General features: G+C 43.5%; 1 protein-coding gene across 1 annotated transcript; it reads right to left on the reverse strand.

Moving 5' to 3' along the window:
- Positions 1-874: 874 nt before the first annotated feature.
- On the reverse strand, positions 875-23,479 carry LOC109462105. Its single transcript, XM_019758603.1, has 2 exons — positions 23,385-23,479; positions 875-2,015 (listed from the first exon to the last, which is right to left on the reverse strand). The coding sequence occupies exon 2, from the start codon at positions 1,963-1,965 to the stop codon at positions 961-963; it is 1,005 nt and encodes a 334-aa protein (XP_019614162.1). The 5' UTR covers positions 1,966-2,015; positions 23,385-23,479; the 3' UTR covers positions 875-960.
- Positions 23,480-24,671: the final 1,192 nt, after the last annotated feature.

Genomic DNA, 24,671 nt, shown 5'->3' on the forward strand with positions numbered 1-24,671 from the left:
AATTTGTCATATTTACTTTGTAAACTTTATAAAGTCCAACAGAATTATAAACAGTCTTGTCCATGTATCACCCACCATCCATCATCGTGACTGATGAAAACTTTTGACTCTCCAGAGAATCCATCCATATTGATTCTGTAAAGTTCTAAAGGTACAGTTGAAGCATGGAAAGTAAAACGAATGATGGATCGATGATTAAATTCTCCGTCCAACATTTGGGTTGATAAACGCATCAGACATGTAGTCTACTACCAACAATATATCGAATCGTTTCTCAGTGTTTCTTCACCGTGCATATTGGTCCATTCAGTCTTTACTGTCTCAAACTTTGGTAATAACAGACAGTTTTGGCAAAGAATAAGCAATAATTGTCGTCGGTATATCAAGGGCCTCCTTGAGTATATTTCCGAATTCTGAGAGAATACATTGACTCAAAACTGACAAAAGAATCGACTAATTGTTCGGTAGGCGACAAGATAAATTTGTTACGTAACCTTATAATGTAACCTGTATCTTGTTGTATATTTTGTCTTCTGGCCCTTACCTCTTCCCCCATGACCTCAATGGAAAGCAACCAGCAGGCCGATTTGAGTATTTTATGGATAACCAAAGGCTCAAACAAACGCATTGGAAGTACAGGGAATATTGAAATTCCAGTGTCCTGATAGTAGAGTGCGAAGGCGACATTTTGCCTCTACTGTTGGTGGCAAGTACTAGTGTCGTTGAACCTCCAAGTGAGCCACCACCACGTGCTTTATGTTGGAGTATTTGTTTTTAAGGCAACAACAGAGATCCACATTGTCTTCAAAACTACTCTACAGTCAGTTTTTCTCGTGTATTATACATCTTATTTTCGTGTACAAAAAGTACGTACAGTCAGTGTTTTGTGTTATAATACATCTCTGTGTACGAAAACTTCCGTCAATTTTCGCTGTATGATAGATTTTCGAAAACTTTCAGTCAGGCCTTGATGTTCTTACAGGAACTCATGATGACTCCGATGAACAGAAAGATCAAACCGAAGCCGAAGTACTGGATCACGATGTCCACCGTGGTCTTCACGTAATGCGGCGGCTCCGTGTTGTTCACGTACACAAACATAATGCACGGGCGGAACGGAAAAGCGCCCCCAGGCGGGCTCACATTCCAATGCAGCACGGTGTAGGTAAAATCCTGCACCTGGTCGATGTGACAGTGTAGCTTCAGCCCCGTGGCGTTATCCGAACTCCGCTTGGTTACAGAGCCCATACATGTTCCCTGTACCTGCGGCGGCCGCTCTAAGACAGACATCCAGTTCATGTCGGAGTTCCCCGGTACTTTACACGTGTTTGTATCGTTATCGGCCACGCCCGCGTCCGCACACCCGCACTTAGGCTTCAGGTGGATGTCGTAGGTATAGTGACAAGACACGTTCATAAAGCAACAAAACTCAGGGCAGATAGAAGAAGACGTTTTAACGCCTCCGCTCTGCAGTCTTGCAAGGGTGCTGCTAAGAAAAGTAGAATTCCTTACAGGAATATCGGTCGTCTTAAGGCTTTGCGGTTCTCTGGTAGTTCTTTTGACGAAGTGGGTGCTGTTTGTGTTACCCACATGTCGAGGCATCGCGAGCTTTTCTCCTACAGCATTTCGTACTGAGTCTTTCCTATCCATGTTCTGTGCAAGTTGCCGTTCTAAATCCGTCCGTGGAAGGCTTCTGACTGAGTGCATAGTGTGCCTTTTCCTGTGCTGCGTCGTCCCGTAAGGATACGGCCTAGTCACGACTTCTGTCGTTACATCCATGTTGTTTCCACCCAACACAAGTCTCCGTGAAGTCGTGTTAACCCTCACGACTGGTCTGGTCGGGGCTGGATCGGGAGTGTGTCCTGGGTTTGTCGTGGTGGTGTCGGCTGGTTCGGATCGGGCGGCGCTAGCGATCATGGCAAGGCAGAGAAACGCGGACTGGATCCCGAGCGATGCCTTCATCATCTTCCCAGCAGGACCATCCTAGCAACGTCATTTCTCGTCACTCATTCGTCCTGAAAACGAAAGGAAAAATCTGGTTAATGATAAGAATCACAGGGCAAAAGAAATCCAATGGTTATAGCCCTACAGCTGTGTTTTCGTAGACACCATTCCCATTAGAGAGGCTGAGCGACCAACAATATAACAGTTTGCTCATCGAATTCTATAGATAAAGACCCAAAGTTTCTCGTTTTGTTGTCTGTTTGACAATACCTCTACATCTTGAATCCTATTACGGTGATAAAATCAAGTCTCACACAAATCCAATTTTGGTCGCTCAGCGATCCTGTGAAAGGAAGCTTTCAGTGATAATCGGTAGCCTTACCCTCTTTCTAGTGGTGTCACACCCCAACATACCGTCTAAGCTATCGGAATACAATTATAAAATATTGCAGTAACACTCGCAGTAACATCATAAAAATGCTGACAGGTCCAGGCAGAAAAATGCCACCGTCATACCGGAATGGAAGCTCGATTCTCAAACCTTTCAGAAGCCTGTAAAAATCGCATCACGTGTAGCACATCATGGATACAAATGGAAACACGAAGCGATTTCGCCACATTTCCCGATATGTAGCGATATTGACATTCAGAGAAAGCCGCTGCAAACCCGAAATTCCGATGTAGAACTTCCCGGCAGACATATATCTGTCAGACAGCCTTTCATACATCATACAGGACCCAGTGGTGCGGTTCGATGGTCATTCATGCCTGACTAGGCACGTTTTTTTTTCACGTTTTTATTCAAACTTTATCATCATTCACAATACAACACTTCAAAAGATTACTGTAGATGCAGAACCGTACATAATGATGCATAAGTAACAAACTATATGGGGTTTGTAACGTGAAAGGAGTTACCTTGATGATTATCATTTCAAAAGTTGCCAGCGGTGCAGTTAGCTGGCCATTCAAGCCTGACGAGGTATGCGGTAAAACTGAAAGCACGGCAATCCTACAGCCATTACCTAACGCTGCAGCCTGGCGTTACCTCTTAGAAGTAAAATCTATGGCCTGTTCCACTCACTGCAGATCTGTGCTATGGGCTGTTAAATGTACGTCTAGATACATCCCCGGCATCTTCAGTGAGTGTATAACCCATTAATGTCTGGCAGGAACTTAGAAACATCGCGTAACGCCTGACCGGCATAAGAAAAATTTCTCAGAAGTACAAAACGCCTGACCTGCTTCAGAAGCTGCTCGTGCAAACCTTTTCTGCCGTGTCATCTTATCGCTGGACATATAGGTCCTGTGGGGTCTGGCCGGATTAGTTCTGAGAGTGTCCAGACCTCCGTCAGCCTGACTGCTATTGATGAGTTTAAAGTGCCATCAACAGACTCTCATGAAATCCCTCACAGGTACAGAATTTTTGTGCTACAGGCTAAGTAATTCTTGTGACATGTTATCGCTGGTTAAGTCCTGAACGTGTCCGGTACCCCCGGCAGCCTGACTGCTGCAGTCATTACTGCAGTTTATAGCCCATCAACAAACACAACAGCTTACAGAAACTCCATCACAAGTACAGAATGCCTGGCCTGTTTGTCTCAGTTCAAACCTGTCCTACCATGTTATACTATCGCAGTATAAGTCCTGAGAGTGTCCGGACCCCCGTCAGCCTGACTGCTGTAGTCATTACTGTGGAGTTTATAGCGCCATCAACGAACACAGCAGCCTTACAGAATGCCTGGCCTACTAGTATTTGTCTCAGTGCAAACCTGTCCTGCCACCATGGTCCTGCCTGCTATATTATCGCGGTGTAAGTCCTGAGAGTGTCCGGACCCCGGCAGCCTGACTGCTGCAGTCATTACTACAGAGTTTATAGCACCATCAACAAACACAACAGCTTACAGAAACCCCATCACAAGTACAGAATGCCTGGCCTGTTTGTCTCAGTGCAAACCTGTCCTGCCGTGCCATATTATCGCGGTGTAAGTCCTGAGAGTGTCCGGACCCCGTCAGCCTGACTGCTGCAGTCATTACTACAGAGTTTATAGCGCCATCAACATCTCCCAGCGGACGGCAACAAATGGGTTGATTGCCTGCTAACGCCGCCACTGGAGCTGGCCCGGGCGGGACGTCATCTATCAGGGACCTGGCGAGATCGGAAGATCTGACCAACAGTAGTACTGCACCTCTAGGGGGGGGGGGCTGAAATGGCTGTGAAATGGGAGGGATCATTTGCCAGAAGAGTTACGGATCGGGAAATGTCAACGTAGGTAATCGGACAATTTTGATGCGGTAGAGTTTTTGAGGAGCTGGCAGTAGCGAGACGTCATTCATCAGGGACCTGGCAAGATCGGAAATTCTTCCGGCCACTAGATCTGCACTTCTCAGGGAGGGGGGGGGGATAGGTTGCCAAGAACAGTTACTCAAGCAGCTGGGTATGATTTTGGAAACGGTCAGACTTCTCAGGTAGCATCCACTACCTTTCGTCAGTGACACTGGAGAGTTGTCAGTAAAACAGGTTTATAAGCACGAACTAGTGATGGCCAATCTGCTTAACTCTAGTACCAAACTTCTAGGACGTTGTTTAGGCAGGCTGTGACAGAACCAACCACCGACAATAGTCTAAGACAACCTTTTCCGTGTAAAGGCAGAAGAATTTCTCTCGACAGAGGCACGACTATCCAAATAATGCTCTCAGATTGCTATATGACCTGGGCCTTAGCCGGCCACAAACTTACACAGTTGCCAGTACGTAGTTTTGACTTAACTCTACTGTTTGGTATAATTGATCAGCGAGCAAAAGACCCAGGTAGAGGCTACAATCTGTTGTAATCTACAGATATAACCTGGTGCATAATGCATCTCGTGATTTGTAAGTTTGATCTTATCGATCTAACCTTCTGCCATCTATCAGTAAACTGGCTACCATCCATAATAGGCTTACGTAATATAACATAAATCTGGCAACGGGATAAATTATCTGGAGAGTCAGGCGTTCCAGAGAGCATCTGCTGTTTCTCAACTATGCTGATGTCATTTGAAACGTCTGGCTCTTGAGGGAATCCATGCAGCTGGTTTATCCTCTTTGTACTAGAATCAGATACTATAACTTTATTGCACGACAATTACACATAGTACAATGTATGGCAACAACTATTGAACAAAGAACAAAAATAGTATAGAATAAAACCTAATGAATCCCAAAACACAAACAATAAGGGCCAGCAGAAGTCTGTCTTTGATATAGTGTTACAATCGAGTGGGGCTAATCAGAAAAGTGGTATACTATCAGTACAAAGATGCGCACAAAAAAACAGCAGTTACTGAAGTAACTGGACACGATTTTGAAAACGGTCAGACGTTTCAGGTAGCATCATTAGCAGTACCTTTCGTACTCAGTGTCACAGACGAAAGCTACTGGATGCTACCTGAAATGTCTGACCGTTTCCAAAATCATATCCAGTTGCTTGAGTAAATGTTTTCTACGAATCAAAAGTGCTATACTATCAGAAAACAGCACATAATCATCCCACAATGACCTACCACGGAGCCAGCGATGCCCAGCTCTGGCAAGTTGCCTCGGTCTATAAATACCCAGCGTTGTGCATAATGCATGCTATGATTTGTAATGGTGGTCGCATTGATCCGGCTGTTTAACGAGGCAGATGAGTTGTGTAGGTAAGTCCGGGGATGCCTCCGCTCGCCCACTCAGGCATGAGAATGGCATCCGTCTAGTCGGGAGGATTAACCAAACCACATCAGTCTAGCCACTAGGGTTTATCCATGTTACACGGTTATTGGATTTGGTAATCCCTGTCATTGAGTTAAATAAAGCCGTCCCATAGCTTCTGGTGTAAATTGGGTGGCGTTCGTCTTCGTTTCTGTAGCCCTTGGGCCACACTTGGCCACTACAGCAGGGGGCAGGGGGATAGGAAACCACATCAGTCTAGCCGCTAGGGTTTAACCATGTTACACGGTTATTGCATTTGGTAATCCCTTTCATAGAGTTAACTAAATCCCTACCTTTAGCTTCTGGTGTATAAGGTGGCGACTGTCTTCGTTTCTGTAGCCCTTGGGCCATTTGTCACTACAGCAGGGGGGTAGCAAACCACATGAGTCTGCCCGCTAGGGTTTAACCATGTTAGCCGCTTATTGAATTTGGTAATCTCTATCATTGAGTTAAGTAAATCCCTACCATTAGGTTCAATATGTTTAATTCTTATTCTCCCAACTCCCATACACACAAGCCAATATAGCAGGGGGCTATTCCCCTGATGTTCAATAGCACAGTAAATTCAATTTCCACCAATTGTGATAACGTAAGTAGAAGGTATCTTATACCTCCTGAATCCCGATATAAAGAAATCACGACAGACTCTTCCAAATTACACACAAGATGGAAGTAACTTTGGGAGATATACCAGTCGATAGTGACGTATTGGGCCGTTAACGTGAGACAGTACAGACCCTAAAACTTATATAGGTCCATTTTAAACCCCAGTCATCTCAGTTACAATATGCCTAAAGCTACCGCAAACTAGAGACAGTCGTTTGGATGATGTTCGTGGAAAAGTTACAAGAAATTTCATGGATATCCAGTCAAATATTTAGCTAGTAAATATCCAGACCCTGAAACATAGGATAATTTTGAACCCTAGTCATCTCTGATATAACATGCCTAAAGCTACCACAAACAAAGCACTCACATGGAAATTTTAATTTAGTACTTTGAATATTAATGATGCTCGTAGAAAAGTTACAAGAAGTTTCATTGATATCCAGCCAAGTACTAAGCTAGTAAACCCCCATCCTTACGGCGATAATGTATCGTCGTCTGGGATTTGTATTTAGAGGAGTTGAAATTATTCATTACCGCGCCCCTCCCCCCTGGCAGACAGCCACCATCCTTTACTCTGTCTGTGAAATGAGGAAGATCAGGATTTCACAGCTGCATCATCGGCGATCAATGGTGTGGGGGTGGTTTTATTTTTGTATTTATCATCAGATAACTTTGCAGAAAAGTATAATAGTAACGCTAAGCAATAGGCAAGAGGCATCGATAAAAGTGGGTTCACGTTCGTCTTTTGCATGAGGAAAATAACCTGCAAACAATTTTTTCATAAAAAAACGCTACTTTCTATGGGGTCAAAAGTCATGCAGATCATAGGTCATTTGCAATTGGTCAGTCTTCATGAAGAAGGCTTAAGTGTAAAATTCACTCTGTCATGAACGTTAACGTTACGTAACACCAAATAACTCTAGCTACTGGATAGATTCCCAGAAGAGTCTGGCGTTTCAGATAGACGCCACGATCTTTCATCAGCTAACTGAGTCTCGCAGTCTCCCCCATTCTCAGTCACTGGTGAAAGATAGTTGCTGCTATCTGAAACGTCTGACTCTCCACAGCAGTTATCCAGTTGCCTGATTGATTTTGTATTACGTAACGCTCTACCTGGATGTCTAACCTTCATCGACGTATTTGATAAAAGCGGTTCAACGTTTCCAAACTGAAATCTAACACAGATGAACTACTATCTGAAACGTCTAACTCTCCGCAGCATGCATCTATCAAGTAGCTTGATTGATTTTTTATTACGTAACGCCCTACCTGGATGTCTAACCTTCATCGGTCTAAGGTTTCCAAACTGGAATCTAATGCAGATGAACGTCTGTGCCGATCTGCTTAGCGCAATTTGTCCAAAACTAACTGACTCCAGTAATTACCATTAAAGCCCTGGGCATATACTTCGTCTGATGCACCTACGATTGAAGATGTTTTCCGTGACCATCGCACTGTATGTCGTAGATTTGTGATGAAACGGATAATAGTTGATAGACTATTGCATCCGTTTCGTCTCAAATCTACAACAGCTTATAGCGAATATCGTCGCAGAAAACATACAATCGTAAGTGCATCGTTCAATGTGTATCCCCGGGGCGTTATGCGTTACCATGCTCGGGCAACATTATGGTGCACGGGGTAGATCTGCGTTCTTACATACGCGGAGACTATCCAGAAACGTGCCTGATCCTAACCCTAACGTAACCAATTCAGGGACGGTTCTGGATACGACAACTAGACACCACCGACCTGTCAGTCTCAGTATGTCCCTGCAGATGACGCAGTCTGCCCCCACCTTGTCTTACGTCCCGCCGGTAACACACCCCGGCACGGCACCAGGTACGAGCAGTAATAGACCCTACAGCGCTGCCAGCGGGCAGCGTGCCAGCCAAGCCGTGATGCATCCGTGTTAAGCGCAATCAGCGTGCACATTACCCCGGGAACGTGCGCGCTAAACCTGGGAACGTGCTGCTCCCGTCTGCGGCAGATTGACCGTGCTGGCGGGGGTCATGGCAGCGGCTCAAATTAACGCAGAGACGGTTTTACGTCTAAGGCCACACCAAGTAAATTTTATGGATGACGTCCTTTGGAGACTCTAAATCTAATGCAAGAGGGCGAAAACTAGAAAGGCCGACATTTGCTTGGGAGCAAATACAGCATATTTCAGTCCATCTCCCTCCCACGCAAAAGTGGACTATTCCAAACTTACCCCAGTGCAAAACTGGCAAAGGTTCTCAAATAAATGAATTAAATAGTAGCTATATGAGAACAAAGATGCAACAACAAGTACTTTGAATCTCGAAAGCGTTACTAATCTTATAACAGGTATGCAAAAACTAACAATGATGAGATTTCATACATTTTGAAGGTCTTAGGCACATAAAATTGAATGTGTGGGTCATTACGCACCACTTAGGTGCAATGTGACCTCAGGTAACCCGCAATAGAACACGTGTTCCATGGATGGAACCGGCCATTCTTTAGATAGAACATGGAACGGGTACAGCACTTTTGGCCCTTTTTTTGCTGAAAATAGCCATTAAAGTCCCCCAAATGAGTCATTTTGAAATGGTGTATGCCAAATACATGACTGCTATTCTGTAGACACATGTTCAAGGTACCCTTATACCGAATGTCATATCATTTGGTTGTAATACCAGGGCTCAGGATCCAAAAATCCATTTTTTGTCGAAAAATGCCCCAAAAAACCTTCATAAAATTTTTTCAAAGGCATGTTTCAAACAAATGAAAAAAAACGTCTGGGGGTATTTGCCCACTCTACCTCCATGCCAAATTTCAGGTCATTTGGCTGAATGATGGCGGAGTTGAATCCCTTTGACTGTTTGGCAGGAGGAGGAGAAGGAGGAGAAGGAGAAGGAGAAACATGAGGGGACACAATATATTTCATCCATACCATGGTATGGACTGAAATATAAAAAACAAGAAGGGCCCTAAAAAACAAGAGGCCTAGATCAGAAAAATACTAAGAGACGACAAATGTTAGGACACAAATTGAATAAGGTGACACAGTGTAACAAGCAAGAAGTCTTTTATTTAGCATCAAAACAGCAATAAATCAGGTGGAACAGCAGTTGTTGTCCTGTCCTGTTTTCCCGTTACGGGTTTCACGACAATCTGACGATTTGCGGCACTGTCGTGACTCTTTGGTCATAGTTACAGGAAGTGGAATTTCTTTTTTTTTCTAGGAACAGGCCAAAATCAATGAGCGCGCGGACGTCATCCTTAAAATTTACTTGGTGTGGCCTAAGGTTTGCCAACTCGTTGCCACCAAGCACAGTTGGGGCATCATCACTAGAAAGCTTTAAACAACTCCTGCAATCAAATGTGCAAAGATTGAGTGTAACAAGTCGTTCGGTGTGATATAGCTAGCTGCTGCCGCGCCACGTGCCTGCGAAGCTGTTGTGTTACGCCGAAGGGCGGTTAAACCGGCTATACAGATACAGAAGCTGGTGAGTTACGCCGAAGGGCGGTTATACCGGCTTTACTGATACAGATACAGATAATACATTGTTAGCTGTAGTTGTAAATGATCTGTGTGCAGTTTGATGACATTGTGTAAACGAGCTTTATTTTCTATTAAAGATCTAAAAAAATTGGTCAGAAGCTAGCGGCTCAAATTAGCGTTTGATATCTTCTATATATTGTTAGCTGTAGTTTCAGATGAATCCCCGGTGATCTAGCTGTGCGTGCTTCAATGTGTGAATGAGCTTTATTTTCAATCAAAGAGCTTCTAAAATAAGTCGAGAGATCTTAGTCATTCAGGAGCTATATATAGCTAGAAAATCCCAGATAGATTTGAAGGCCTTGCCATCCCATGTGTATAACCTGTATGCTGTTTCTTAAACAATGCGTCTCCATCTTCCCGTAGCACTATCCGTCATCTTAGCTTGCCGTGTTTTCTGGAACTTAGATATCATATTGGTATTGGCTTCTGGCACCCCAAACAGTAGGCAGCAGTCAGGACCAATATAGCATGGGTGTCAAGTTTCTGTTGCAGGGGTCAGTTTACATTCACAGCCAATAGAACATGGCTGTCAGGTTTCAGGTTTCCACTGTAGGGTCAGACTACAGCCAATAGAACATGGCTGTCAGGTTTCAGGTTTCCACTGTAGGGTCAGATTACAGCCAATAGAACATGGCTGTCAGGTTTCAATTTACAGCAGGGCTCAGATTTTTACAACAAAGCGCCCGGCAAGCCTGCTGGCGTCCGGCCATGTGAGATATGGTGTGACGCAGGATAAAGTCCAAAAGAAGAGAAAACACGAGATGAATAATTCAGCTACTACTTCCATAGAGGACACACGTACATTGACCTTATGTCTCTGTCCTAACTTAAAAGTTCGTGTTTTACTCCAATTACTCATTATTCTAATACTCCTAATATGTGGAGTCGTGTGGCGCAGCGGTAGCACGTTCGGCTCGGGACCGAGAGGTCCAGGGTTCGATCCCCACCCATGTCACCGATCTTGTGCCCTTGGGAAAGGCACTTTACACGAATTTCCTCACTTCACTCAGGTGTAAATGAGTACCTAGCTTCGGTTAGGGACGTCCCTCGGATAGGACGTAAACTGGAGGTCCTGTGTTTGAGGAGAGCCACACCTCGAGCACGTTAAAGATCCCACCACACCTTTCGAAAAAAGAGTAGGGGCATGCCCCGGTGTGCGATGGTCCAAATTCTACAACCCAAATACTACAGTGTAGCAGAATCATCAGCAAGTTGATGTTGGCTACCTTAACCTCCAAGACCAAGACCAATATTACTCATTGTTTGAAAGCCTCTACGCTTCACAAAACTTCAGTCGGGTGTACCAGTTTAACCCTACCTAGACCGGGCTTTTTTTGACATGGGGGGACCGGGGGGGGGCTCTTTTGACCCCCCCCTAAGAACTCGCGAACGGTATATCGTATGACCACCAAATTTTCAGAGAACGGTGTACTAGTGAAAATTTATCATATCTACAATTTTCATGTCGGTATGACGTAATATGACGTCATTATGACGTCATTAATGTGATTTTATTGGCCAAAACCGTCTAAATAGGTTTTTCCCTGAAAACTAAATGGTATTCAACATAACTGTACCAAAAGTGTTTGTGACAGAATATTATGGTGTACTAAGTCTTATGTTGCCCATAGCAACACCGGTGACGTCATAAAATGACGTCATGCATATTTTAGATAGCCGCCATCTTGGATCATCAATCTTGAATTTTCAAAAATAGTTTTTTTTCATGATAAAGCCTAAAATACATTGTAAACATACTAAAGACCTTCATTTAAACTTTTTTTGGAAAAAGAAATGGAAGTATTGATGAAATTTTAATGAAAATAACCTATATATACCTGTTCTAATGATATGGTCCGCCATCTTGGATTTTGGCCAATGACGTCATCAAATTAGCATAAATTATGCATATATAATAATATAATTTACATAAAATTATATGGGATGTTATTAATATTAGAAACCATGAGTAACTTGACATAAAACTCATAAAATTCTATTGTTGAAACTAAAAGTACTAAATTTAGCAAAAAATGCCTGTCAGAAACCCGTTGCCATGGCAACACAAAAAATTATTATCAAATTCCAATGATAGAGAATTGTTGCCAACAATATTTTAGGAAAAGTCACCAATTTTGGTCGTTCTACGGCTAGCCGTTCAGACGCTAGGTGACATCAAAGTTGCCGCGGGCACTTTTAGCCCCCCCCCGGTCTAGGTAGGGTTAATCCTTCCGTTTAGTCATTTACCGTTTAGTCGTTTAGTCATTTACTTTGTGCGATGGCAAACTTTGGACAGTTGGGCTTATGTCCTGCATAATTTAGCTGTCTTGTTAAGAAAAATGTTGCCTTAGATTCTTGTCAGGCGTTGGCTCTTTCTGGACAGCCTTGTTCAAGGCATCAAAATCGTATGACGAACATGGCCGCACCTTTAGAGGCAACGGTGCGGATATGAATGAGTCCTGCACGGAATTACCAAATCCATGGATTATAAAGACTAATCGCCATCGAAGCTCCGCTAATCGGACATTGACTCTGTCTCTGTCACAGTCTACTTAAAACTGCTACGACATCAAACTTGTATAAAGATCTACGACAAATTTGACCGCGCCGCTCGAGTCAAAACCAGCGGTGCAGATGTGAATAAGAACTGCATGAAATTCCTCATCAGCATCATTTGCCGTGCTGGTTGTACAGATATTCATACCTCTCTTATGGACTGTGAGCACTTACCTTCTGAACAGTTAGCCAGACTATCAAGAAATATGAGACAGTTGAATGCTAGACTGAATAGGACAAAATGACATATTTTAAGGCATGTAGCATAAGCCCTTGTAGGTCTGTTAATGTAAAACATACACACATAACTCTCTTGTCCTACTTCCCTCCCCCCCCCCACCATAGCTGTACTAATTCGTCACTCGGCTCATTATAAAGACAGATCGGCATCGAACCTCCGCTAATCGCCGCGAAACGTTTTAATCTGCCTGCGCGATTCGACCTTAAGCATCCATCACACTCCCAGCTCCATCAGTCCGGGGCTGAGTAATAACTCTGTAGATGAGTTTGTTTTTCCGGCAGCCCCCTTTTTTTATCATATTAGGCCACACCGACTTAATTATATGGATGACATCCGCGGGTGCATTGATTTTCGCCTGTTCTGAAGAAGAACAAAAAAAAATATCACGTCCACCGAGGCTCTGGTCTGGCTCTAGGCCTGGAGAGTCCATGGTAGTTAGCCGGTGGTAACTCTGGAGGATGGCACCAAGGCTGCCGAAGCTCCATGACTCAAGACTCAAGTACATACTATATTAAAGCGCCGATTTATAAAGTCCGCAAAAAGTCAGCATGTGCCGGCTTGTCGTATACGTCGCTAATTACTGCCGCGAATTCACAATACCAGCTTTGTATTCCTGTGGTTTAGTAACATATTTATTTTTGGCTGGATTTTTCTTTTTTTTTTCGCCCGCGCGCACTAGTTTGGGGGTCTTCAGGGGATGTCACCCATAAAATTAAGTCCATGTGGCCTTCTCTGCCGTATGATGAAGGATCACACTTGGGACCGACACCAGGTGCCGGCAGAGCTGCGCGTAAACTGGCCTCCAGTTATAGAGACACATGGTGGCTGTGTAAATGTGATCTTTCCACCGAATCAAAACCATTTGTACAATCATTGAAAACTTTAAAAAAGTTATTTTTCAAAGTTGTTTCAGTGAGAAATGGATGTTGCAATGGTTGGCAGTAAACATAGCACAATAAAGGTATCAAATCTTGTACAAGATTTATGATATCAAAGTTTGTAAATGTAGGAATCTTTTTTTTTTCTGGGCCGTATTCTTTTTTCGCCCTATCGCATAAGATTTGGAGTCTGCGGAGGATGTCATCCATAAAATTTTCTTGCCGTGGCCTCATAGAGACTTAAAATTTAGTTTTCAAAGTTGTTTTAGTGAAAATGGATGTTGCAATGGCTGGCAGTAAACGTAGCACAATAAAGGTATCATATCTTGTTTAACAAGGTTTATGATGTCAAAATTTGTAACTGTAGGAATCTTATTTTTCTAAATTGCCTTTTTTCTTTGGCCCTATCGTATTAGATTTGGAGTCTGCGAAGGATGTCATCCTTAAAATTGACTTGCTGTGGCCTCACAGAGACACGTGCGGTCAGTGCCAGATGTATGGTAAAATCGAAGGTCGCGGGGAATTACGGATATATTAATACCGTGTTCGCCATGATTGTGCTCGATTAACTCATGGAGCCATGAAAATTACATAGGATTACTGATAGATCTCCGCGGTATCCGGCCCATATGTTACTATGGGCAGCAGGCTAACCTTCGTAGGGAAGGACAAAGATAATATCAATATGCGTAACAGATGTAAGAATGATGCTATTTCGATGATAACAATCCAAACTATTTGTACTTGTGCCTTACTGTATATTTCCATAGAAAACACGCTGTGAGATTCTTTCTAATAGTTGTAATGATGTTACATTAACAACAATCCTACCCTTAATTATCCGGTGAAGTACACTTGATAAAGTTACTCCAATACACCCTGTCCCTGATGGCGGACACTAGAGCAGTCCATATATGAGACCAGCGTCTTTCTCTAACATTGACAAAAGTGTGGTATATATGAGGTCGTCCCACACTACCGTACGTTTCCCAGTACGGAAGCCACTGTATTAGTCTACCAGCTGGTTCGTTACTACGAACAACATGCCCTGCCAGGGCGAGTCTACGTCGTCGCACTGCAAACGAAATGGGCGCAAGAGAGTCATAGAGTTGCTACCCTACCCTACTTGATCCTAACTATATTATCGTACAGAACACGCTGCCAGGTCGTTGCTAAGAGCAGGAAAAACGAACATCTGCTCTGCACTCGCGTCTGGTCGTAAAAACGCTAAAGTTCACGGCCGCCGACTCTTCTGATAGCCAATAAAGTACAGGGCAATCAAACATGTTAACAGCCTCGGCAGTGCATCGTAGATAAGTGCTAAAACATCAAAGGGAAAACCGTTTCTCCGCGTGACAAAACTAGCGCCAATCGTCACCGCCAAATGGCACAACCTGGAGGTGTCTAATCAGGACTCTCTACTGAAATTGATCTGGAAACTGAAAGTTTAGCCCAAAGAAAAGCTATTTAAACACTAGCCGTGACAATGAGGGTAGATGGAGACGTCTTAAAGTCCTGGTCACATATACTACGGTGCACCTACGATGGAGTATTTTCCGTACGTCGTAGATTTGAGAAGAAATGGGTGCGATATTATTGAAATAAAACACGTTGATCGCACAGACTTGCCTTACCTTAGACCTTAGTTCCTTCTGTGCCTGATGGCACATCGGGTAGCGAGCTTCCACTTTCTTTTATCAGCCTTTGATCGCACAGTCTGAAGATCTTCAGTCAAGACTATGAAGTGATCTCCAACCTATGTTGATGAAGGTTAGACATCCAGGGAAATTTAGATACTAAAGAAAACAGTTTCGCCAGTGACTGACGACAATGAATCGTCTGACAGTTTTCAGACTCTACCCAGTTGCTTGAGTAGCCGCTTTCTTGGGGATCTTCAAACCAGTTTACCCCACAGAAGAGCTAATCGTCCACTGGTACTGACCTTAACTGACACACCGTGAGGTCGTCAGGGACCAGGTGAGCAGGATTGAGATGATGGACTTGCTCGCGTGTCTGCGTCAATCTCACGCCTTTATCTTAACAAGCAAGACCTTTGAAGTCTTAGAAAACTGTCTCCGTTTAAGGTTTGATGGACACCTTAAGAAGGGCGGAATTAAAGAAGATGAAGATGCGTTTTAGCCTCTGTGAGGTCGTGGTGAGGTTTCTATTGCAGGATAATCAATCATTGGATTGGTCCGTAACCCTGACAGGGCGATCCTCTTAGCCTGGAACCCAGCCATTTTAGCTGAGCCATGCAAACTAGCCGGGGATACAGCAGATATCTGTATAGCCGGTATAACCGCCTTTCGGCGTAACACACCAGCTTCGCAGGCACGTGGCGCGGCGGCAGCTGGCTACATTACACCGAACGACTTGTTACATCTAACTCTAGACATTGTTTAAAGCTATCTAATGACAATGCCCTGTAGTGTGACAGCAAGTTCCACTCTGCAATAGTTCTAGGAAAGAATGAATTCTTGAAGATACAGATCAGCTAGGGAGCAAGTTAAAACGGCTGGATTCGAGGCAACATAGCATCATCGTGACAGGATTTCTTACTAGGATGAAAGTCTAACTGGGCAAGTTTGCCCTCCTCTGTAGATACGGTAATGTGATAGAATGATAAGAGTAAGAGTCCTTCCCGGGGTGCGCTGACTAACTGTAGGGCTTATCCTTAATGGCACCTTAAGCTACCGGCTGCCAAACCGATAAATAAAAGATGAATAAAAGGATTTAAGAAAACTGGTCTCTAACTTTCACTCGCTTGTTCCGTTCTTCTTTCATTAGTTTCTACCAAACCTTCCAGGTCTTGATCCATGCCTCAGTAACGTCTCGGGTACGTTCCTCGTAGGTCACTTAGCATTCTCAGGCATTCTCAAGCAGACCCAAACGCCGATATAAAAGAGTACGTTCCCGAAATTCAGCCCTCAGCCCATCAGCCTGGTAGAGGCTATATTTTTATTCTGATTAATTTCTGTGGATCCTGTATAACAGATGGTGCAGAGGCGTCTGTATTGGAGCAGCCCTCCCCCCCTCCCCTGTGTTTCCCGCGCCGTATCGGAACAGCCCTCCCCTGTGTCCCTGCGCCGTATCGGAGCAGCCCTCCCCTGTGTTTCCCTGCGCCGTATCGGAGCAGCCCTCCCCTGTGTTTCCCGCGCCGTTCTCCACAGTTCGTTCATCACAGCTGCTGTAATAGTTGGAATCCTCCTGACGCCTGGTATATTTCCCTGCTCAGCGCAAACATCTATCATCTCTGTCAAACAAACTTCTACTTACTTTCCGCGCTGGTACGTGGTGCGAAAACTGCAGACAGTGGCCAACAACGCCCGGGTGTAAAAATTTCAGCGGAATCTACCTATCAAAAATCGGACTCGGTATACAGTCACAGCAGACGTAATCCGTTACGTAAGTCGGTGTAGGGAAGGCAGCAAAACAACTACCAAAACGTGGGTTGATAATTGTCTTCTTATATTTTGTGTATAAAGTTACAACGAATCGTTAACAACGTGAAGATATCCCAAGCTAAAGAAACAGACGAGATGTGCATAAGAAGATTCCTTGTGTCACACCTGTACCGAGTAATAAAGGCCCTTTCCCACGAGGATAGAATTGTCTTGAATGAGTCGAGAAGATTCGCTTCGATCCCTTTCCTTTGATCCAAGCTGAATCAAATCGAATCTATTCGGCTCGATCCGGACAATTTTATCCTAGTGGGAAGTGGGCATTAGGCACACCTAAAGCAACCACACCTGGCTCTTTGTCAATCTGCGGCAGGTTTTTACTCTACATAACTCATGACAGTAAAACGGCTGGCTGGCCGAGGTGCCTGCTCCTGTCGCGTGCAGAAACTTCATTAACTCGATGGGAGTTTGATGCGTTTAGACATTTTACGGGCGACATGTTGTTATATGGTGTCAGACTGGCGGGTTCGGTTGGAGTGTTTCTAAGGTTCTCAACAACATTCATCTGATGCTATCACGAAAGTTCATCTGTGTTGGTAGTTACATGTTAAAAGTTAAAACCTTTGATCCAACACAAGGAAACTCTTAAAGAATTTCTTTGTGTTGGATAAAAAGTTTCAACTTGAAACAAACATTAACCTTAACATTGTGGGTATATTCTTTTACTTCAACAGAAACGATGGACCAATTAAATACAGTCAAATACACTTATTAATTAATACATTAACAACTTTAACCTCTACCAGGCTTCGGAAGCGGCTGGAAAGAGTAGTATCTGTCTAGTTGGCCAATTTCTATTCTTCTGTTACCAATCTAATCAATTAATGAATTTGAAGAAATGTGGTCCTTTAGTAGAAGTGTTGTCTAGTACAGTATATATTAACAACAAGGTGGTCCTTATGTAGAGGTGGTTTAGTTGTTGGTTAATCTTTATTGACGACTTTTCTGACCATGGCCTCCCTATGAACCTACCCAAAGCATCTCAGAGATAAAACATTCGCCTTTAATCTTAAGTCGTTAATGACGCCACACATCACGTAGCCCCTCTCACGGCGGTTTTCTGATGCGATCTGCACATAACCTCATTACCTCAGACACGTTACAGGAGATATATGGGGAAACGGGTGGATTATGGGTCACTGTAGCCTTCAACTGGGCATTATTACATTATTCGCACCAGAAATGCAAAGACTAGTTCTTAAGATAGCAGGTACTCATCTTTCTTAGAGTAGCGGGAATCAGAGACTGGACTGTAAGGAACACTCTGGGGTACTGAACGAAAACTTGGATTTGCCAACGGGAATAAACTAGGCAAGATATATAGGGAAACGGATTATGGGTCACTCTAGCCTTTAACCGGGTATTATTACATTATCAGCCCACTGGATGCGTACCGGCTAGTTCTTAAGATAGCAGCTACTCATCTATCTCAGGAGTCAGAGTGTGGACTGTAAGGTAAACACTGGGGTACTGCACGAAAAGTTGGACTTGCTAATGGTGGTTAATGCCTGTAAAGTGTGTAAAGTAATGCTTACTTTGTGAACAGTACGGAACTTACTACAATGGTAGTAAATTAAAGTAAAGTCGGGTAATTTTGGATTTTACAATGGTAGTAAATGACATTACCATACCTGACTTTTATTTACTACCACTAGCTGGCCGTTACATGTTTGCTATTGGATTATATGGCATGCTATTAGGTTATATATTGTGTTACTAGGTTATGTCATGTTATTGAGTTATATGTTATGGTATTGTGTTATGTTATGTTATTGGGTTATATGTGATGTTATTGGGTTATATGTGATGTTATTGGGTTATATGTTATGTTATTGGGTTATATGTTATGTTATTGGGTTATATGTTATGTTATTGGGTTATATGTTATGTTATTGGGTTATATGTTATGTTATTGGGTTATATGTTATGTTATTGGGTTATATGTTATGTTATTGGCTATTACCCTACCCGCCTGAGCGCCCTGAAGTCGTGGCTTGGGTCAGGGCTAAGCGTGATATTTTATCATTAATAATGCAGGAACATCGCGCTAACCATTGTCTCTCACTCACGGTAAATCTGCACCTATAAACATCAGTTGTCAGATGGAGCGGTATGGATGGCATCTGTCACAGTTAAGGCGTCAGGTTAGATCTGTAAGTCAGAGCCTGGCAGTTTGCTGGGAAGTTTAGGTAGATAACCTTCTCAGAACGGGTACAAGAATCCACTGTATCATTTCATTTATTATTCACACTGTATATAGAATGACACCCCATTCATGCCATTGACAGAACATATTTACCAGTTTCTGCTTAACTCATTTGCTTGCTAAATGGTAGTAAAATTTGGCCAAATAGGGTGAATTATTTGTTACTTTCAGTTGCTAACTCCTCTGCCAAACTATTATCGACGGTAGATTTGACTTTTTCTTCAGCAACCAACAATGGAGTCTAGTAGTACAACTACAGACGCACTTATTGAAACTTTCCACTTCTATACAGGCTTATGAGACGATAACCTCGAGCATCTGTCCTTATGGGCCTGCCAGAACATGTTCAGTTCGCGCCTGTCCGGACATTCATCACTCCTTCCCCCATCAATAATTCACGCGGCGGATTTATATCGCCTACAATTACCCGCGTAAAACCGGTTTGTTCATTCCTCTTGTCTGACAGGTTCGGCGCGCGGCGGGCTGGGGGGACCGTTTCATCACTGCCCACGCCGGGAAGAATTTACATCCATCTACTTACGGCTGACTGTAGAGATCTTTTTTTTTTTTCTTCTTTTATATTCCAACATGTAGTCACAAGACGTGGTGACGGCACACTCAAGTTGTTTTTTTCAACTAATGTCACCACCAACACAGGGGACAATACAATACTCATTTTCACCTGAGCGAAGTGGGGAAAGTCGTGTGAAGTGCCTTTCCCAATGGCACGAGATCGGTGGCATGTCAGGACTCGAACCCGGGACCTCTTGGTTCCGAGTCGAGCACTTTGCCGCTACGCCACACGACCCCACACGACCCCACACGACCTTTGTGGCTCTCCCCAAACACGGGACCTCCAGTTAACGTCCTTTTCTAACAGAAGCTAGGTACTCATTTCCACCTCAGCGAAGTAGGGAAAGTCATGTAAAGTGCCTTTCCCAAGGGCACAAGATCGGTGGCATGTCAGGACTCGAACTCGGGACCTCATGGTTCCGAGTCGAGCATGCGCCACAGACCCCACAGGGACCATTCCATCTCTGTCCCCGCCGTTCTGAGCATCCATCCATCTCCTGACGGCCGTTACGGTCTGCCCGGCTATTTATGCCTGTAAGATCGCCCGGTGCGCTTCCCGGTTACGGCGTAATTGGCCACTTAACAAATTACGGAGCGTCTACCCGTCTGCCGGGCGGAATGCGCGCCGACGCCTCTGGACAATTTTCTATCATCAAACAGAAGACGTTTCCTGTGTGTTTAACGCATTACAAGTTCCGTGTGTCAGCAATAATATGGGTAAACTTCTGCCTTTAGTAAGAAATAAGGTGCCAGTACAGTCTATGTTCTTCTCTTTCTTTATAAGAAAGTTTTAATTTGTCTTTTAAGGGGGTGTAAGTTTACCACGTCAATTGCTGCATTATGGTTTGTCTTGGCCGACTGTGTAAAGCCGTATTGAACGGGAACTGCTAGTTATCACTACTTTGCTGTGTACCTTGTTTATCATTAAAGAAAAAGCTAAATATCGTCTTATTGACTGGATTCGGAGTTTCAAAGATGTATTTATGGCCATAACGATCTCATGTGGACAAACTATTGCTTTGTCGTCAGCTGCAACTGCGAACCAGGAGGTTTTTATTGCTTGAACTGATTTTCTGTTTTCTCACAAAGCTCTCTTTTTACCATTTGCTTTTAAAGTGTGTTAAGATAGATTTACGACGCAAATCCTTCCCTCTCATTGTAAAGAGGATGCTTCTTGCCTTGTAAACCTACACCTACCGACAGAGTAAACCTACACTGAACAGTTACTGCTAGAAGTCATCACCACTTTGCTTTGCACCATGTTTATCAACGAAAAGGCGAAATATCGCCTTATTGACTGAATACTAGATTCTTCAAATATGCCTTCGCATAACGATCTCATGTGGAAAAACTATTGCATTGTCGTCAGCTAAAACTGCGGACCGGGAGGTTTTTATTGCTTGACCTGATTTTCTGATCGTTATCGTAGCCGTGATGTGATGTGATTGATGAAGTCCTCATTTTGCTCCGTTTGCGATTAGACTTCGGGCATGGATTTGGAGTAAAGTTGTCATCAATTATTATCAATTATGATTGTGAACCGTCATCAGAAATTGGCAAGTGCTGGAGTTTGTATGAAACAGGCAAGTGCTGTCATATTGAGACTTCTTTTTTTTTAAATCTTTATCTATAGACAGTCATGTTCAATGATCAGCTCCTGTGATTGATGAAGTCGTCATGTTGCTCCGTTTGCGATTAGACTTTGGACATGGATTTGGTACTAAGTCGGCATCAATTATTATCAATTATGATCGTGAACCGTCATCAAAAACTAGGAGACGCTGTAGTTTGTATGAAACGGGCGAATGTTGTCATATTGGGTCCGCTTTGTTGGCTGCTATATTATTGTTGTAAGATGCATTTTTACCTTGTCTTGTCCTCATTGACTTCGGATATGGATTAGGAATTAAGTCGTCATCAATTATTCTCATTTCTGATCGTGAACCGTCATCAAATATTAGCGGATGTTGTAGTTTATATGAAGCGGACAAGTGCTTTCATATTGGGTCCTTCTTTGTTGGCAGCTGCTACTATCGCTAAATCAAGTCTTGCTGTAAGAAGTCTTTTTTTATCTTTATCTATAGACATATTAAACGGTCAGGTTGTTCCAATGCCGGCATCATCCACAGCTGCCTGACTCCCAGTTTTATTTTTTCATTCCCGAAAATGGCCAAAGTCAATCTATGGTAACAATCCAGTCAGACGCAGTCATAGGAAAACCATTCCGTAACAGACTATAGAATAAGTATAGATGTACCGTGCGAAAGCTAACACATCTGTTCTACGTCGGCTACGGCTAGATCTAGCCGTTTTTAAGTGGTGTCTGCAGATATTACATATGTGATCAATCGTGAATTATGATAACAATCAGATATGATAAACCTTTACAGTCCCTCTCTGTAAGTTTATCGGATATTTGTTATTATATTATGGAGTAAAACGGTCCATGGCATGCATAACATATCATATTTCTGCCGCGTGTCAGTAGCCATTAACATGGACATCTACCTTCTATTGTAACGCGATGGGATGTTCAATGTTGCCTGTGCGCTGAGCACTCATCTGGGAACTGTATATGTACTGCGTAGACGTGGTCTAAACTATTCAACTCAAGCTATGGGTACGTAACGTTAAGCTAATCTCCAAGCAGATCTTTCGGTGGCTGCAAGACAGTATCAAATTGACCAGGCAGTATCCATTGGCCAGAAAGTGACCATTTGCCAATATAATCGTTGGGCTGACATTAAAAAAAAATTTAATGCCAGTCCCAATATAAAAGCTTAACCCTCTTGTACTATTCAAAAATAGGAGAATGCCAAGAGATACACGATACAAATCACACAAGTAGATAAGGTCTCTATTATGCGTATTGAGCTATTTAATTTGTAAGGTATAAAGTATTTTTATTACCTGGATGTCTAAAACGTTTTCCTAGATGTCTAATCCTCATCGACTTGTAAAAAGGGCTTGGGTTACTTACATGGCAAACTTACCTGGAACCTTATCTGATTCCGTTGTGGCGCTAAGGAACAGTGAATCTACGTACCCACACGCAAACACAGCCTCAGACAGTCAATACGACTGGAACCTTCCAATTATCCTGTTATCTTCTCTCCGCCCGCATGTAACCGGCCAGGGATCGATGTAATGACACACACTCACGCTACAAGAAAACACATCTTACCACTACCGTACTACTGACTTCTACTGTGTAGCATGCATACAGCCCAGCTATCTGAGATTACGAGTAAAAATCTCCATCAAAGAGGTAATCCGGCACTTGACACTTACCCTTTTCGGCTTAGTGACCGAATTTTGCCCTCGCGGTTAGTATCTCATAACATATTAGGCAGATAGCTCATCCTTATAACTCTTACTACTACCGTACATGTACAGCATAACTGGTTACCTCAAATCACGAGTAAACATCTCTGTCTAGCGTTAAGAGGTAATCTGGGACTTGGCACTCACCCGTTCGGCTTAATGACTGGTTAGTGAAGATACATGTCTGAGAGATCTATAGTATCTAATAACATGTTATGCAGACACATCCGTATAGCTCTTACTACTACCGTACATGTATAGCATACCTGGTTATCCGAAATCACGAGTAAAAATCTCAGTCTATGAGGTAATCTGGTACTTGGCACTCACCCCTGTTCGGCTTGATGACCGAATTTCGTCCTCGCGGCTCCCCTTAACAAAGATCCATGTGGGAATGCCGGTCCGCATTAGCTAACAGAGCCGTGTCTGACAGAGGGACAAGCCGGCTGGGTGGCAGGGAAATACCGCTAGTTGTGTGGGAGCATGCCGTGACTAAGACCTAGCCCCGTAGCCAGGCCACCGTAGGCTCCGCGGTATGTATACGGCGCTGGAAGTACCGCCCGCCCGCCCAGATCCACTAGCACACGCCGAGGGATTTCACGGGGTCGGTTTCGCCTACGAAGAATAATTGGGATTAATGGGAATGATTACAAAGCCCGGCTTGAACTATCTAGCGTGTAAGTAGAGGCCTATGATCAGAAGGACTAAGAAGGCCTGTGCCTGTGGAGAATGGTAACCAGGCTAGGACTACGCTGGCTACACCAGGATGTGGGCAGACGGGAGATTCAAACTGTTGGTTCACGTCACCCGGGTTATCACTCAGGGTTGTCTGTGGGATGGAAAGGCTTCTTTTTTCATAACTCTAAAGCATTTTATGATTGATATGAGTTATTTTGATGTATATTTCAATGTAGGCTTACTTTTTTATCATTGATGATTATTATAACTGCCTATATATGCACTTCACCCTGTTCCAGATAAGACAACTAGACTGAAAATGAATTAGCCTACTTAAGTATGACCACACTGCTACTGCTACCCTTAAGAGATATATTTAAATGATTATACTTTGAATTAGATTTCGGATGGTACAGAAGCTGCTCCATTTCTAGACTTGGTGCCTTGGACTACCTTTCAGAGATTCGAACTTCCAGCAAGACTAACCTGTGCATAACCTGACTATACCACTAAGGTAACAAGACTTCTTGTCGATCCTACCCTCCAGCTGTATCGATCTCCTTCCCGTGAAAACCCAGAAGAGTCCGGAAAGAGCAGCCGGACCGATACAATGGGGCCGGTTACAGCATTAATAATGCAAGACGGTCCCCCTGGTCTTGTTAGAGTTGGCATCAAGTACGGCAATCAATGATTCATGCAGTAGTACCACACACCAAGAGTTGGTGTAACCTTCAGTTTGCTAATGTAGCCGTTTGGCACCAATGCCGTGTTGGTTATAGGGCTAGGCAGCAGGGAGAAGGTTAATAATACATTGTACTAATTCACGCCTGTCCAGCTGGTCTTGTTAGAGTTGGCATCAAGTACGGCAATCAATGATTCATGTAGTAGAGAATCACCTCATAGAGACACTGACACACTACCAGTAGTACCACACACCAA

This window comes from Branchiostoma belcheri, unplaced genomic scaffold (genome assembly GCF_001625305.1).
Source record: "Branchiostoma belcheri isolate BF01 breed outbred unplaced genomic scaffold, Haploidv18h27 scaffold99, whole genome shotgun sequence".
NCBI lineage: Eukaryota > Metazoa > Chordata > Leptocardii > Amphioxiformes > Branchiostomatidae > Branchiostoma > Branchiostoma belcheri.

What these genes read in the sequence shown, in the direction of transcription:
- LOC109462105 (XM_019758603.1), bottom strand. Translation starts at nt 1,965, where the DNA reads ATGATGAAGGCATCGCTCGGGATCCAGTCCGCGTTTCTCTGCCTTGCC.